This window comes from Pseudophryne corroboree, chromosome 9 (genome assembly GCF_028390025.1).
Source record: "Pseudophryne corroboree isolate aPseCor3 chromosome 9, aPseCor3.hap2, whole genome shotgun sequence".
NCBI lineage: Eukaryota > Metazoa > Chordata > Amphibia > Anura > Myobatrachidae > Pseudophryne > Pseudophryne corroboree.
The window spans coordinates 33606549-33622552 of NC_086452.1; the positions used below are offsets into that span (position 1 = coordinate 33606549).

The 16004-nt window shown below is 41.8% G+C and overlaps 1 protein-coding gene across 1 annotated transcript in view; it reads right to left on the reverse strand.

The window, feature by feature from the left end:
• Positions 1 to 420: 420 nt before the first annotated feature.
• Positions 421 to 16004, reverse strand: part of IL12RB2 (interleukin 12 receptor subunit beta 2) — a 69847-nt gene continuing 54263 nt past the window's right edge. The window contains exons 11-15 of the mRNA XM_063939133.1: positions 10133 to 10291; positions 8475 to 8621; positions 4568 to 4646; positions 3610 to 3709; positions 421 to 2292 (exon numbers count right to left, since the gene is read on the reverse strand). Of these exons, the coding sequence (XP_063795203.1) occupies positions 1813 to 2292; positions 3610 to 3709; positions 4568 to 4646; positions 8475 to 8621; positions 10133 to 10291 (965 nt within the window). The 3' untranslated portion in view covers positions 421 to 1812. The remainder of the gene's footprint in view (positions 2293 to 3609; positions 3710 to 4567; positions 4647 to 8474; positions 8622 to 10132; positions 10292 to 16004) is intronic.

Genomic DNA, 16004 nt, shown 5'->3' on the forward strand with positions numbered 1-16004 from the left:
GTACATATGGCCTAGTGAACCAATAGGCTGCATCCTTAGCTTCCAATATGGCTGCCTTCAGTATTTGCATCTACAAGGTCCACCTTTCAATGCAACTGTTCCAAACTACCTTTATGATAGGGTAGGGTGGAGGGTGCTGGGAGAAGTGTTATATGTGAAATGGTATCAACTGCGCATATTTTAGCATTTTTCTTTTATTCTCCCTACTTCTCCTGGCACTCTCTATGCGACGAGAGATGAGCTGTTCTCCTTCAGAGGTTTCACCTTGCCTAAGCGAAAGGGCTTGCTCTCTTTGCAAGGGTAGGCGAGTCCCTCTCCGCTGCGGATTTTGTGTATCACACTGAGAGTTTCGTTCTTCTCCGAGGCTATCCCCATTTCTTCTCGCAATGCGCGACCCTTTTTTCCCCCGCAGCTCTGTCACAACCAAAGGAAGATTTTCTTCTAGTCATTGTGAAATCTCAAAAACGAAACAGTTAAAAAAAAAATTTGATAGCTCTTTGACCTACATTTATAGATGTTAGGCCAAAGAAGTACCAATTAACAACGCTTATAAGTCTATCACGGGACGCAGTACACGTGCCGCCATGTTCTGATCGGTCGATATTGTGTCGCGTATGCCTGTAGCTGCCGACTTGCCCAGAGCAATGCAGGAACCCGTCCCCATGGAACCCACGCCCACAGCTCCCTGACAACCGATTGTGGAGATACGTAGCCTGTGAGAATTACCTACGCAATGGTGAAAACCGCATTACAATCGGTTCAGTGATTTGGGAGTTTATCGCAATCAGACATTTATAAGATGTACAGGTAGATATAATAGTATTTATATAATATACTGACCCTTTAAACAACCACTAGGTGGAATTACTGCTCATAGAATGAGAGGCTTGCCTTCACTGCTAAGACATCCTGCCACAAACAGTTTAGGAATTACCTACACTTGTTCTAGTATGCAGGGTGGCTCATCAGCTGACAAATTCAAAGTAGTAGTCTCTTGGTAACTGTGGAACTTTCCCTGACAGTCTTGAGTACAGGAAATCTATCTGGGGATACGTTAGGTGCAATTGTCCATTCCTGGTAAATATCTGCATTGGGTATCCGGTCTTTAGGTCGACAATGTCTAGGTCGACCACAATTGGTCGACAGTAAGTAGGTCGACAGGAACTCTAAGTCGACATGACAAAAGTTCGACATGAGTTTTTCACATTTTTTTTCTTCATTTTTTGAACATTTTCATACTTTACGATCCACATGGACTACAATTGGGAACGGTAACCTGTGAGCGAGGCACCTTGCCTGAAGTTCGCTCGCCATGCGAGGGGACACGGTGCACTAATTGGGGTTCCCCGTCATTGTACGGAGAAAACGACACCAAAAAAAGTGGGGGGGGAAACCTTATGTCGACCTAGTACATGTCGACCTAGAAACCATGTCGACCTACTTACTGTTGACCAATAGTGGTCGACCTAGACACTGTCGGCCTAAGTCTAGTCTATCTAACATACCACACCCCTGGTGTGTGTGTGTGTGTGTGTGTGTGTGTGTGTGTGTGTGTGTGTGTGTGTGTTCTTATATTTGAATGATATTGAGCAAGGTAAGTCTATAGTGGCTTTTTCAAAAACTGTGATGCACATACACATCTGATACAGGAGGTAATACTTAGTTACGTTGTTTATAGCAGGTCCCAGACTGATTTCAGTGGTTATGTTCTAAATATTTGCTGATACAGGAAAGCCTTGTAGGCTTGGAAACCATCTTCCTGAATCCCTACGTCATCTGCTGAAGTGTATGGGAAGACGCGCCCAAGGAAGACTATACAGCATAAGGAAAGTTGATTTGTACAGTGTCCAGCCTAATTGTCCGGCCGGTGGTAATCCATGATGGTACGGAGAATTGGTGAAGGAACGTTTCTTCATCCTCCTCCTCATCAACCATGGTCATATTTAACATGTTTGTTGGCAGATAGTCTACTTTAATATTATCGTTGACCAAGTAGTCCGATGGGGTACCAGTTATAAGTGGTTGAGGAGGTTCTATTGGTTTGTATCGGCTGTGCTCTTCGGGTTGTAGGGTCAGGATAGGTGTGAGAGCTTCCAAATCATTCTGCAGGTTTATTCGGCTCCCCGCTGGTCTGATATCACTTATATCAATCTTGCCCCCATTAATTATAACTGGCGAGAGGGGAAGTTCAGCTTCCGCATCTTCACTGACCATCTCTTCTATTTCCAATGTCTCAGTCTCGTCATAGTTGGAACAGCCAGATGGATGGGTGGGAAGAATCCCCATTTTATCCTTCAAGAAATATAAAGCAATTCATAATTATCTTATAGCCCTCCATTGGTTATTCTTTAGGCTTCCTGAAGTATTTCACCCAGAACACGTCTATGCAGAATTGCATGTAGTATAAGATACTAGTGATTACTTAGTATCCCAGAAAAGGGGTAGTATAAAATAAGTAATTGAAGCAATATAATATACACACCTAGTAAACAACAGTATAACCAAAACCTATGAATTAAATAATATCCAATCACAACAAAATCATTACATTAATAAATTACACTTGTCAATTATAAAGAAACTAACTGATGTGCCCGGTTTCAACCTGGTGGCTGCAAATAACTGTCACAGTTTCCAGACCACCCAACAGATCACATGTTTCAGATCACCTAGCAGGTGCACAAGGAGAGTTCACCAACTGTCACATTTTCCAGAGTACAATGGTGATGAATTGTAAATGGCAGGCAGACGTTTTGCAACATAACTCCGAAACAAAGCAAACTATTAGAACGCCAATATTTTTCTGCAAAACTATGGACCAAGACCTTAATTTGATATATGATATGCCCTGCTCAGACAACAGCTTTATAGAAATATGTCACTCATAAAAGTCATCCTTCTGCTATTAATATATAGGCATATTTTTCTTGTAAATTTATTTTATTATTTAATGGTCCGGGACCTCTTGCAGGATTCTGAACCTTATACTAGATTGTTTGGAGCTGCAGGGTCAGCAGTTAGTCTAGAAGTCAGCAATGTTTCTACTGTTTGGAAGTTTGTGGTTAGCGTTTCCGCTGTCGCTTATAATAGGGGTTGTTTTCCAATGTAACTGGTAGTTAGTAAATGCAGTTACAGCACGCTGTATTATGTTAAATTGATGATCCATTTTATTGCTGTTGTACATTTTACAGTAATAATGATCAGGTATAGGTCCCATGTTGCAATGATCTGTCTTCTACTATCCCATGACTTGATTTCTGATTTGTCACTTGTGTTCCGTACTATACTATAGGTATTTCTACGTATGCTTTACTCGTTAGTGGCGAGGTATTTGCAATCTGTATATGTAGCCTGGGAGAATAAGCAAATGATGTAAAATTCCATATGGCCCTGGGGAATCCGGGGAAGACATTTTTATGGCTTGGTAACGTCTGGAATTCTATAATAGAAGTTACTACATAATATTTTATAATGATGAGGATTTGTAGAATTCCAATATGTAACTGGGAAGAAATAAACGAGCTAATGTGATGTTTATGGTGAAGCGAATATATACTAATGGTGAAACGGATATATACTGACACGCTGTCATGTGGCGGAGACACTCACCTTCGTAGAGATGTACTCCTTGGCCCACTCGCAATTAGCCGGGTCAGGGACAGTTTTGTCACACCATTGGGGTAAGATTCCTGATAGGAAGATTCCCATCCTGGAAAGTAAAATATTAGGGAATGGGTTATTAAAAAAAAAGCCCCTTGTAAATAAAATAACTCCCAATAACGCCACACACTTATAACTTGGGTGTCACAACAAGACCCATTTGGTCCTGTGTGATGTGGGCTTGTGAAAGTGTTACTTTAATACTAAACCACCTGGTCTATCTAAAAATGACTACACCAAACAAAATTACTGTAAATACAAACTCCTACCACCGCAAAGATTTAGTTATAGCTGACTGATACCAGTCTGCAATCACAGCCTAATTTTATCAGAGCTACTGTAAAGCAAACCATTCCCTGCATACTGTAGTGATATAAATAACAAAAAAACCTGACTTGTGAATTATTTAAGAACACAAAGACAGAACGTTTTAAAATTTTGTTTAATATGACAATAGTTGTAATTGTTAAGCGATGGTGATGGCAGATTGCTATACCGAAGTGTAGAACAGGTTCTTTAAACTAAAAACCAAAAGCAGAAAAACAAAAACTGCACTTTGGGAAAGCTAGAAGGATTGGACAATTCTCTGAAATAGACTGATCCGCCCAAAACTGACCATTTCCAAACTATTTTCATCACCTTTAAAACCTTGGTCAGGAATTGGCTGGTATGGTTATCATGCAACACCACAATTTTCTCAAAGAACAGTTTTAGTAATGGATTCTACAAATATATATTAAAACTGGATATTCTGCACATAGGCATTAGAAACATGACTCTCTTATACAAATTTCTTCTAGAGGGGTGTATGTGCCTATAGTTTCTTTGAGGCATTTTGTAAATTATAAAAAGCTGTAATTTTTAACCCCTTCTTTTTCATTTTTGTTATTATATATGTTTTGCTCACCTTTGTTTTATGGATGGTACGCAGCACAAAAAGAGTATTAATATGAAGGGTATTATGATCACGAACTCTGATTGGGTCCCTAGAAAATAAAATGCATCACAAGAGACAGTGAAAAGCCAAGAATTACCTTTAGTAAAATGATCCAGTATTTCTACAGTAGTCACCCTTAGTGCTGTCACTAGATTATATCTAATATTGTAGCATAACACTATGGCCCTCATTCCGAGTTGATCCCTCGCTAGCTACTTTTAGCAGCTGTGCAAACGCATAGTTTCCGCCCACGGGGGAGTGTATTTTAGCATAGCAGGAGTGCGAACGCCTGTGCAGCAGAGCGCCTGCAAACACATTTTGTGCAAAACAAGACCAGCCCTGTAGTTACCTATCCTGTGCGATGATTGCTGCGACGAGTGACACGGTAATGACGTCAGATACCCGCCCAGCAAACGCCTGCGTTTTTCCAAACACTCCCAGAAAACGGTCAGTTGCCACCCAGAAACTCCCACTTCCTGTCAATCTCCTTGCGTCCACCAGTGCGACTGAAACAGTCGCTAGAACCTGTGCAAAACCACGATGCTCGTTGGACCCGTATGCCGCGCGTGCGCATTGCAGGGCATACACATGCGCAGTTTTGCCGTTTTTTTTTAGATAATCGCTACGCAGCGAACAACGGCAGCTAGCGTTCAACTCGGAATGAGGGCCAATATCTGCAATACAAAGTTTGGCCGTGCAGTTCTCCTGAGTGTGTAGTTTCAATAATCAATGGTTTGAAAAAAATAAATAGATAAAATGTTTGCTCCCAGACATTTCACTCATTATATATGCCCCCATGGTTCCCACTGCTTGGGAGACTGGACAGACCTGGCCTAGGTAGGGTCAGGGCTGGAAGAAGACTGAGATAGCCCGTCAGATGTCAGATCCCTTTGCTAGTATATATATCTAAGGAGTGTGCAATAAGTTCCAGATGTGCATAAATAGATTAGACACAATCTGACTGACTGGTTGCAAAGTGTAATCTCTGACTAAAGTTCTTGTGAAATGTGAAGGCACAGAACCAGAGCCGACCCTAGGCATAGGCTAACTAGGCAAATGCCTAGGGCATTTGGGATGCCAATGGGGCACAAGCAGCTTCTGGTGATTAAAATGATATGCAGCATGTCTTTATTCTGTGTGTGACTGCAGCTGTATCTGCATACGAAATGCTACGTTACAGAACATAGGCATGACGCATCTCATTTAAATCAGCAGAAGCTGCTTGTGCATCCTAGTCACATAGCAATGCAAATAAGACACGTTTGGCAAAAATGTGCCCAACATTAGCAGAGCTGGCCTAGACTTGCCAGCTGACTTGCGCCAGGCATCTCCTTCTGCGTGGTATATTGAGGCAAGATATATGAGGAAACATCTGTATCCAAGCAGGGGTCACAATGTTAGCAGCCGTGTGAGTCTTGTGTGCAGGTGGGTTGGTTGTGCAATGGTGATCGGCATATGATTAAGGGGCATTATGTGTGTCATGCGTATAAATGCATGAATAAGTGTGGGACATGTGTAAGGGGCACTGTGTGTCATTATGTGTATAAGGGCATTCATAATGTGCGGCATATGTGTAAGGGACATTATGTGTATAAGGGCATTAATAAAGGTTGGCATAATGTGTAAGGAAGGCACATTATGCTTACAAGGACATGAATAATGTTTAAGGGGCATTACTGTGTGGTATTATGTATATAAAGGCATTACTAATGTGTGGCATTATGTGTATAAGGTTCTCTACTGTGTGGCGTAATGTATGGAAAGGGCACTACTGTGTGGTCTAATGTGAATAAAGAGCAAAACAGTATGGTGGTGTAATGTGAATAAGGAGCAATTCAGTGTGATGTAATGTGAATAAGGGGTATTACTGTGAGGAGTAACATGTATAAGGTAAAGTGGTGTCACTGTATGATGTAATGTGAATAAGGGACACTATCGCATGATAAAGTGTGAATAAAGTTGCAGTACTGTGCGGCATAATTTGAACTGGGGGTACTTTTGTGTGGCCATGCCCCTTCCCAGGTAGAATACGCCCCTTTATGGGCTGAGCGCCGAATGTGCGCACTGTTCCTATTTAGAATATAGGGGGTAGAAACACCAAAATAAGGACTGCTATGGGTGAGGGGTGATGGTGCTGGGAAATCGGTGCAGGGTCCGGAACTAGGCACACTGAAGAAGTCAGCATGTTTCCTTCCTTCAGGAACTTGTTATGGAGCTCAACAGAGGCCAATGGAGAGCCATTATCTTCTATCACTACAAGAGTGGTCTGTGACAGCAGGGGAGTTTTGACCAACTGCAAGCTGCTTGTGGGGAGAAAGCACTATCCAAAACCACTGTGTTTGAGTGCTTTGCGGGATTCTGGCGTGGGAGTTGGTCCCTGAAAGACAAGGAGCACTGTGGCCGATCTGTGTTCACAATCACTGAGGAAAATGATGCTGCCATGCGGGCCATTGTTAAAGTGGACGCCAGGGTGACCATGACATACATAGAAGGAGATAGGCATTTCATCGGCATCCATTGACTTGATACTTCACCAAAACCTTGGTCTGAGTAAGGTTGCTGCATGCTGGGTGCCTCATCAGCTAACTTGAGAGCAAAAGGAGGCTCGGGTGACTTGGCGCCACAACATGCTGGCCAGTTTTGATGGTAGTCCCTCAATCTCTTTCTGGGAGATCATCAGTGGCGATGAATCCTGGATCTACAATTTTAACCCCGAGACCAAACAACAGTTGGCCCAGTGGATCCCAGATGGAGATGAGCCGCCACAGAAGTTCTGACATGAGCGCAATGTGGCCAAGCAGACAGAGTCTGTTTTTGTTACTAAGACTGGTCATGTAGCTAGTGTATCACTCGTACAGCAACGCACCATTACTGGATATGCCAACCAATTCCTGCAACAAATGCTGAAAGCCATTTTCACGCGGTGGGCAAGACCTCGCACTTGTGATGCTCTTCTCCAACACGACAATGCACCTGCCCATAAGTCCAGGAAAGTGGTGGATTTCTGGCCCAAGAACACATCCAGGAGCTTGGTCATCTGCCTTAAACTAGCTGGCCCCCTATGACGACTTCATGTTCTCACAAATCAAACGCAAGATGCGTGGGATTCGTTTTGAGTCAACAGGAGCTGCAGTGGAGACCTACATCCAGCATACACTGCTTTGGACTGGTTCAGCTGCTTCACCAAGTGGTTTGAGGGCATGCATAGACTTCTCTGGTAGAGTCTGGTTCAATATGCCGGCGCTTGGGATGTCGGCGGTCAAAATACCGGCCGTGGTATCCCGATGGTGGGAATCCAGACAGGAGCAAGGTAAGTATACTTACCTTTCCCCAATGCCCCGCTAACCCTTCCTAACTGCAGCCTAACCTTAACACCCCCCTTCCCCATCCCCGCAGCCTAATCCTAACCCTCCTCGGTGGTGTCTAAACCAAACCGCCCCCCATGCACACCATCACGGAGCCTACACCTAAACCACCCTCTTCCCCCCTGCAGCCTAACCATCCCCAGGGGTGTTTAGATTACGTTCAGTGATCCTTTAAGCCAGACATTCTGATTTGTTCTTCTTAGAGTCAGAAACTCTCCCTCCCCTATGAAAACACTGGCAGTGATGTCTCCAAGCTCAGAGGCTTGGTGATATCTGAGCACAGGATGCTCCTAGAGAGGTTAGTAAGCCTACTGAATGTTCCCACAGCCTCTAGCATTCTGGTATTTGGCATCTGCAGATGAGTTTGGGTGGGATGAGATGTTCTTAGGACTTACCTGGGGAACATGGCTCAACATGTCCCTATACTTACTGGACAGTTGGGAGGTCAGCATTACCTGTACATAATATAAGAGAGAGATTTAGGGTAGTAGAAGTAGAAAGAGATTTCTCACCTTCCTGCGGGAGAATAAATCGTCCTACAAGAGTGCTACTAGGGCTTTCCCCAGCATCATTGGCACAGGTCATCCATATAATATACTGGACGTTTTCCTCAATCTTACGAATCTCATATTGATGAAAGGTTGACCGATTGGAGAATACTGGGGAGGGACAAAAAACAGAACACAATGTTGTATATGCCCATTATACTGTGGGTCATATAGGTCCAGGAAATGTACCATCGTACCTCAGTATCGACTAAGATTGTACATACTGTATATACTATATATATATAACTTTTCTTATTTTTAGTAATTCATAGATTAGGGTAATATGCTGCCTAATGAATGAGCCACTATGACTTCCAGAGGTAAAAATATATGTGTTCATAGTGAAGCCTATGGAGGTTATTACTAAGATATACTCCTATATTTTTTAAACCCACATTAGTTAATGTAAAGGAGCCCGGTCTCTCTTACCCTGAGAGTGCATTTGCAAAGATCCACTTAAAACCTAATTATTTTATATTTCAATATATACAGGTTGAGTATCCCATATCCAAATATTCCGAAATTCGGAATATTCCGAAATACGGAATTTTTTGAGTGAGACTGAGATAGTGAAACCTTTGTTTTCTGTAGCTCAATGTACACAAACTTTGTTTAATACACAAAAGAATTAAACATATTGTATTAAATGACCTTCAGGCTGTGTGTATAAGGTGTATATGAAACATAAATAAATTGTGTGAATGTACAGAAACTTTTGTTTACTGCACAAAAATATAAAAAATATTGTATTAAATGACCTTCAGGCTGTGTGTATAAGGTGTATATGTAACATAAATGCATTCTGTGCTTAGACTTAGGTCCCATCCCCATGACATCTCATTACGGTATGCAATTATTCCAAAATACGGAAAAATCCGATATCCAAAATACCTCTGGTCCCAAGCATTTTGGATACTGGATGCTCAACCTGTATTATTTTATATTTCAATTCCAAAAATGTCCATGAGGTCCATGTTACAAGACTGGGTTGGCAATGCGGTTCTCTATATGAACTAATTTTTAACTTGTGCCAACATTGCCTTAGATGGTATATCTCTGTGGTTCTCAACCTCGATCCCCAAGTACCCCCAACAGGTCATGTTTTCCAGGTCACCTAGCAGTTGAACAGGTGTAATCATTACTCACTGACACATTATAAAAGACACACTGGTGGAGCAAATAATTTCACTTGCAATCCTGTGAGGAGACCTGGAAAACATGAACTGTTGGGGGTACTTGAGGACCGAGGTTGAGAACCAGTGGTATAGCTGGATCATCCATTAGGCAATCTAGCCTCTCAAACTAGGGGTCCAGATTACCTTAATCAGATGGTCTTTTGAGGAATGGAGGGAGTATGGGCGGCCAATCCTGTATTTTGCTTAATGGCTCTTAATTCATCTCTGGCTAAATGCAGTGTAGCCCAATATGACACTTCTTATTAATGTTAAAACCAACTGATCCAAATCCCCCCCCCCCCCCCCGCCCCTATCCCATGCTGTCCTAGCTACACCATCTGACTGTATAATATGCTGCATGGTGCATACTACGCTGTATGGTGTATACTATGGTGTATAAGCTCGGTCTGCAGAACTCTCCATTATTAAGGAATGTGCATTACGTACTCTGAAACTCTTGGGTAGCCTGTGAGGACAGGTGGCGCAGGTATATGCTGTATCGGGTGATACATCCCATCTGCTGGTCTGGGGAGATTTCTTTCCAAGTGACCAGTATGGATTTATCTCTCTGAACTTTATAATTGAATACAGGAGCGGTCAGAGGAGCTGGGGACACACAGGAGAGCAACAGAACAAGGTTAGGTGAGTGCTGCCAATTGTGTGCACTGTCATCGTGTCACATAGAGTTAGCGTATTAAATATATGGTAGAAGAGAAGACTGACCACTTGTGAGGCATGACGGTTAGGAGTGGAAACTATTTATGGCTTCATTTAATGATTAGTGCAAAATGAGTTGCATTAATATTAGTACAGGACAAGAGTATAAAATCCAAGAGTAGTGGGACTGGCGTGCTCCGCGTCCGCGCTCTGCCCAACTGCTCTCGTCGGCCGGTGCAAAATGGAGCCCCTCCAAATGCCGCGATTAGTGGGCTTTGTGCTTATCTATCTATCTATCTATCTATATATATATATATATATATATATATATAAATAAATGCGAAAGCCCTCACTCACTCATCACTAATTCTCTTACTTCCCGATATGTTAGGAAGAGGAAATGTAACATAGGTTTTCTTCAGGTGGGAAATAGGAAAACTAAGTAATTAGAATTTTAATAACCCTCCCCTAAGGGGATGAAAAGATGACATAATGACATCATTAATGACACATGGCTTGCATTGCGTGAACGATAACGCCCAAACGGGAAATCGGATCAAAATTTGGATTGCACCTCCAGTGTGTAGAATTGAATAAACTCCAAAAATGCTCCTGTCGCTATTTACCTTATCTGCTACGGGTGCTCATTGGGTAACGCCAAGAACCAGGGATTAATATTTACTTACATTAAGACTTCTCAAATTTACATCTCTATAGATTTACCAAATTTTTACCACTCAGTTATATATTTACAACCGTGAAAAACAGAAACTCCCGTGCGAAGAACAGGTAGAACATCTAGTTATCTATACAGAAGATGGTGCGAAAAAAGTGGGAGTGGGGGATTAGAAAGACTAGGATATTGTCACCACAGCACATAATCTGGGGTGTAAGAGGACGGGTGTAGGGGGGGTTAGATGTGTCACCTTTGTCTTCTGTAAAGTTATTTAAACTTACATGGGATAAATAACTAGATTATATTAAGGGACAAATTCAGGTTACTAGAATTTATTTGCTGTGTACATCTTTTCAAATCCGGATTTAATAACATTTCCGCTGTGTTTTTATGTCATATATAGTTACATTAAGTTATTCTCTATCACCTGATTACCCGTCATGTTAGTTGTGAAAATTGTATCAAAACTATTAACACTTTCAATTGCTGCATAAATTTATTATTGTTCATAATTATCACTATTATAACTTTCACCAACAAAACTGTGGCTGGTGTTAGAGGCAAATTGTTTCAATAAATTAAAAACTAATTCCGGGTTCCGTAGGGCGCGCTCTGGCCAATCAGTGGATCAAGAGGAGGAGAGTGTCCTTTGCTGCTCCATCCACCCCCATTATGTGAATGAATTATGTAGTAGCCACTTGAGAAGTGTGCCTGTGTAATCTCAGTGGCGCACGCAGGGGGGGGGGGGGGGTTCCGAGCACCAAGAAACCCCCCCAGCCACCAAAAAAAAAAATACATATATATATATTTTTTTTCTTTTTTTGCTGCATTTTGCAAGCCGAGTATTATTAATGGCTGTCTAGTGTCTTCTGCAGCCTGCTGTCTTCCTGGTGGCACTTGTAAGTGTTTAATAAAAGTTTACTTTATTTTAATTATAGTACATATATATCCATGTGCATACATATATACACATGTATATACATACATATAAACACACACACACACACACACACACACAATATATATATACAAGAGGCAGGGGTCCGGCACAGCCACTAGGAGTAAAAATACATTGGGTGCCCTCACGAATGGATACACAGACAGCAGAGGTGGTGCGGCACTCCAATGATTAACGCTTGAGACTTAAGTAGAAATACAACGTTTCAATGCCCGTTTTAATACTGCGGCATTTTCGTCAGGTAATACAAACACAATGAACACCCCATACCTTAAATAGGTGATCACCACGTGTGAACCAAGCGCTACGGCGGGACTGCACACCCGGCGGGCGCATAGCGGGTGACGTCATGGCGCACTGTAGAGAATGACAGACGGCACCCGTAACCAGAGCAACATCAAAACAATAACAATCATATACAAACACATACATATTATGATGGCAGACAAAAACATAATCACTAAATGACATACAAATGCCTAGCAAGAATACTACTACATTAATTATGCAACATACTATGAACCATATAGTCCCGATAAAACGAGACAATATGGATATATTAGACAAAAGTGCTGTTATAACAGCTGATCAAGATGCAACGATAAATACTGACATAATCAATCAAAGTGGCAACAGGACTAGTAAATATATTAAGCTGAAAACACATACATATAAAGCAATAACAATATCACTTCAATGAATATTGAGTATTTAGTCACAGATTAATTATCGTTAGCTAGGACACTAATACCTGAATATTCATTAAGTCCCCTAGGCGCTATGGTACCCAATCGGAAAATCCAGCGTGCTTCACATTGTAATAATTTATGACCACGATTACCACCACGTAATGATTGTGGAATGTGGTCAATCATTCTATATTTGAGGGTAGTTAGATTACTATTACAGTAGACAGATTGATTCTTCTACTGATTTTAATTCATCTGCAAGTGATACCGACAGAATCGGCTCTGCTGGCGCTAACCGTGGACAATCAGACCCTTTAGGTGTGACTACCCGGGCCCAACCCATCAGTGATACCGCAAATACACAAGGAGGGGCGGCCAAAGGAATAGGCAGGGGTCGTGGAACAAAGGCCGCAAAGAAAACCTAATAGTTAACTTATCTTCTTATGAACTTACTGACTTGGAAATTAAGGTTCTACCCAGAGGGTTGTCTTTTGTGCCGACATCTAGATTTAATCCACTAGGCTGGAATATAGAACAGTATAAACTGAACCGTCAGCTTAAGTTCAATGAATTCTACGGCAAGCGTCCTCCTTCTAATGTGAGCCAAACCCAGGAACAAACTGTCATGGAAATTCCCCCCCAGCTTGCCAAACTTGTTCCAAAATCGACGTTTGAACCCCAATCTTTTAATCCATCTATTAAAACATTTATGCGGCTCCTGAATGATGAAGTCCAGTCAGCTGTAACTACGGTACCTCCTCAACGCCATAATTTAACTATTGGTGAACAAATGGCCTTGGACAATCTGGCCAGTAATAAAGACCTCATCTTTCGCCCAGCTGACAAGGGGGGTGCCCTGGTGATACAGGACTTGACTAGCTATAAACGACAGGTGGATCTCCACTCTAATGACTCCTCTACTTACCTACTTCTGACCCAGGACCCTTCTGGTTCCTATAAAAATGAACTTTTGTCTATCTTGAAGGAAGCATTGGACAATGGCATCATCACTGACTCTTTGAGTAAAGCACTTTATCCTGCATTTCCTTTGGTTCCTCTTTTCTATACTACACCTAAGATACATAAGTCTGTGACCGACCCCCCTGGTAGGCCTATTATTGCCGCCCGTGGAGGTCTGTCACAACCTGCGTCTGTCTTTATAGATAGTATACTTCAACCGTACATTAGAAAACATCCTAGATATTTGCTAGATACCACCTCACTGTTAACCAAACTTTTGGCCCTTCCTAGGCTAGCCCTGATATCTCCATGTTTACAATAGACGTGACCAGTTTATATACGGTCATACCTCACGACCTAGGGTTGGCTGCTGTGGGTCGATTCTTGAATTGTCAGTCTCATTACAATAGCCCTGAGATCACCTTTGTGCTTGATTTACTCAAATTCATTTTGACTAAAAATGTATTTCTGTATAATGGTTCATTTTACTTACAGCTGGTCGTTTGTGCAATGGGGGCGGTGGTGGCCCCCTCATATGCCAACATATTTATGTTTGACGTTGAAGAGCTTGTATTTTTTTCTGATGAATTAATTTCTAGTAGGATTTTGTTCTTTTGTCGTTACATCGACGATTTATTGATTTTCTGGAAGGGTGATTGCAATGACCTTATAAGCCATATCAATTTGCATAATTCTGGTCCTAGCCCTGTTAAATTTACTTATACATATAGCTCAATCGAGATTCATTACCTAGATGTTGCTATTTCCATTCGTGAGGGTGTAATTTGTACCAATCTTTATTCTAAACTAGAGATGAGCGGGTTCGGTTCCTCTGAATCCGAACCCGCCCGAACTTCAGGTTTTTTACACGGGTCCGAGCAGGCTCGGATCTTCCCGCCTTGCTCGGCTAACCCGAGTGCGCCCGAACGTCATCATCACGCTGTCGGATTCTCGCGAGGCTCGGATTCTATCGCGAGACTCGGAATCTATATAAGGAGCCGCACGTCGCCGCCATTTTCACACGTGCATTGAGAGTCATAGGGAGAGGACGTGGCTGGCGTCCTCTCCGTTTAGAGAAGAGAGAGACACAGTATTTTCGGGGAGCATTATTAGGAGGAGTACTACTGTATACTACTATACTACTTGCTGAAGTGATATATAGATTAGATAGTGTGACTGTAAGTGTATTATTATCTGACTTGTGGGGGAGACACTGACAGTGGGGAGCAGCTAGAGTCTGAGAGCAGGACTCAGGAGTACATATAACGTACAGTGCACACTTTTGCTGCCAGAGTCAGTGCCACACTGCCATTGTTGTGACCACACTGACCACCAGTATAATAATATATTTTGTGATTGTCTGCTTAGGCCTCGGAGTACTAGTTGCAAGTTGCAACGTGACCTGTCCTGAAGTGACCACCAGTTTAATAATCAATCACCACCAGTTTAATATATATATATATATATATATATATATAATTGTATATAATATATATATATATATATATATATATATATAATATTGTATACCACCTACCCGTGGTTTTTTTTTTTTCATTCTTCTTTATACATACTACTATAGTAGCTTACTGTAGCAGTCTGCGGTGCTGTGCTGAGCTGACAGTGTCCAGCAGGTCCGTCATCAGTCATCATTACCTAATAAATATATTATCTACCTGTCCGGCTGCAGTACTAGTGATATTATATATACATACATATATATATTGATTTCATCTCATTATCAATCATCCAGTCTCTATTAGCAGCAGACACAGTACGTTAGTCCACGGCTGTAGCTACCTCTGTGTCGGCACTCAGCAGTCCATCCATAATTGTATACCACCTACCCGTGGTTTTTTTTTTTTTCGTTCTTCTTTGTACATACTACTATAGTATAGTAGCTTACTGTAGCAGTCTGCGGTGCTGCTGAGCTGACAGTGTCCAGCAGGTCCGTCATCAGTCATCATTACCTAATAAATATATTATCTACCTGTCCGGCTGCAGTACTAGTGATATTATATATACATACATATATATATTGATTTCATCTCATTATCAATCATCCAGTCTATATTAGCAGCAGACACAGTACGTTAGTCCACGGCTGTAGCTACCTCTGTGTCGGCACTCGGCAGTCCATCCATAATTGTATACCACCTACCCGTGGTTTTTTTTTTTTCTTTCTTCTTTGTACATACTACTATAGAGTATAGTAGCTTACTGTAGCAGTCTGCGGTGCTGCTGAGCTGACAGTGTCCAGCAGGTCCGTCATCAGTCATCATTACCTAATAAATATATTATCTACCTGTCCGGCTGCAGTACTAGTGATATTATATATACATACATATATATATTGATTTCATCTCATTATCAATCATC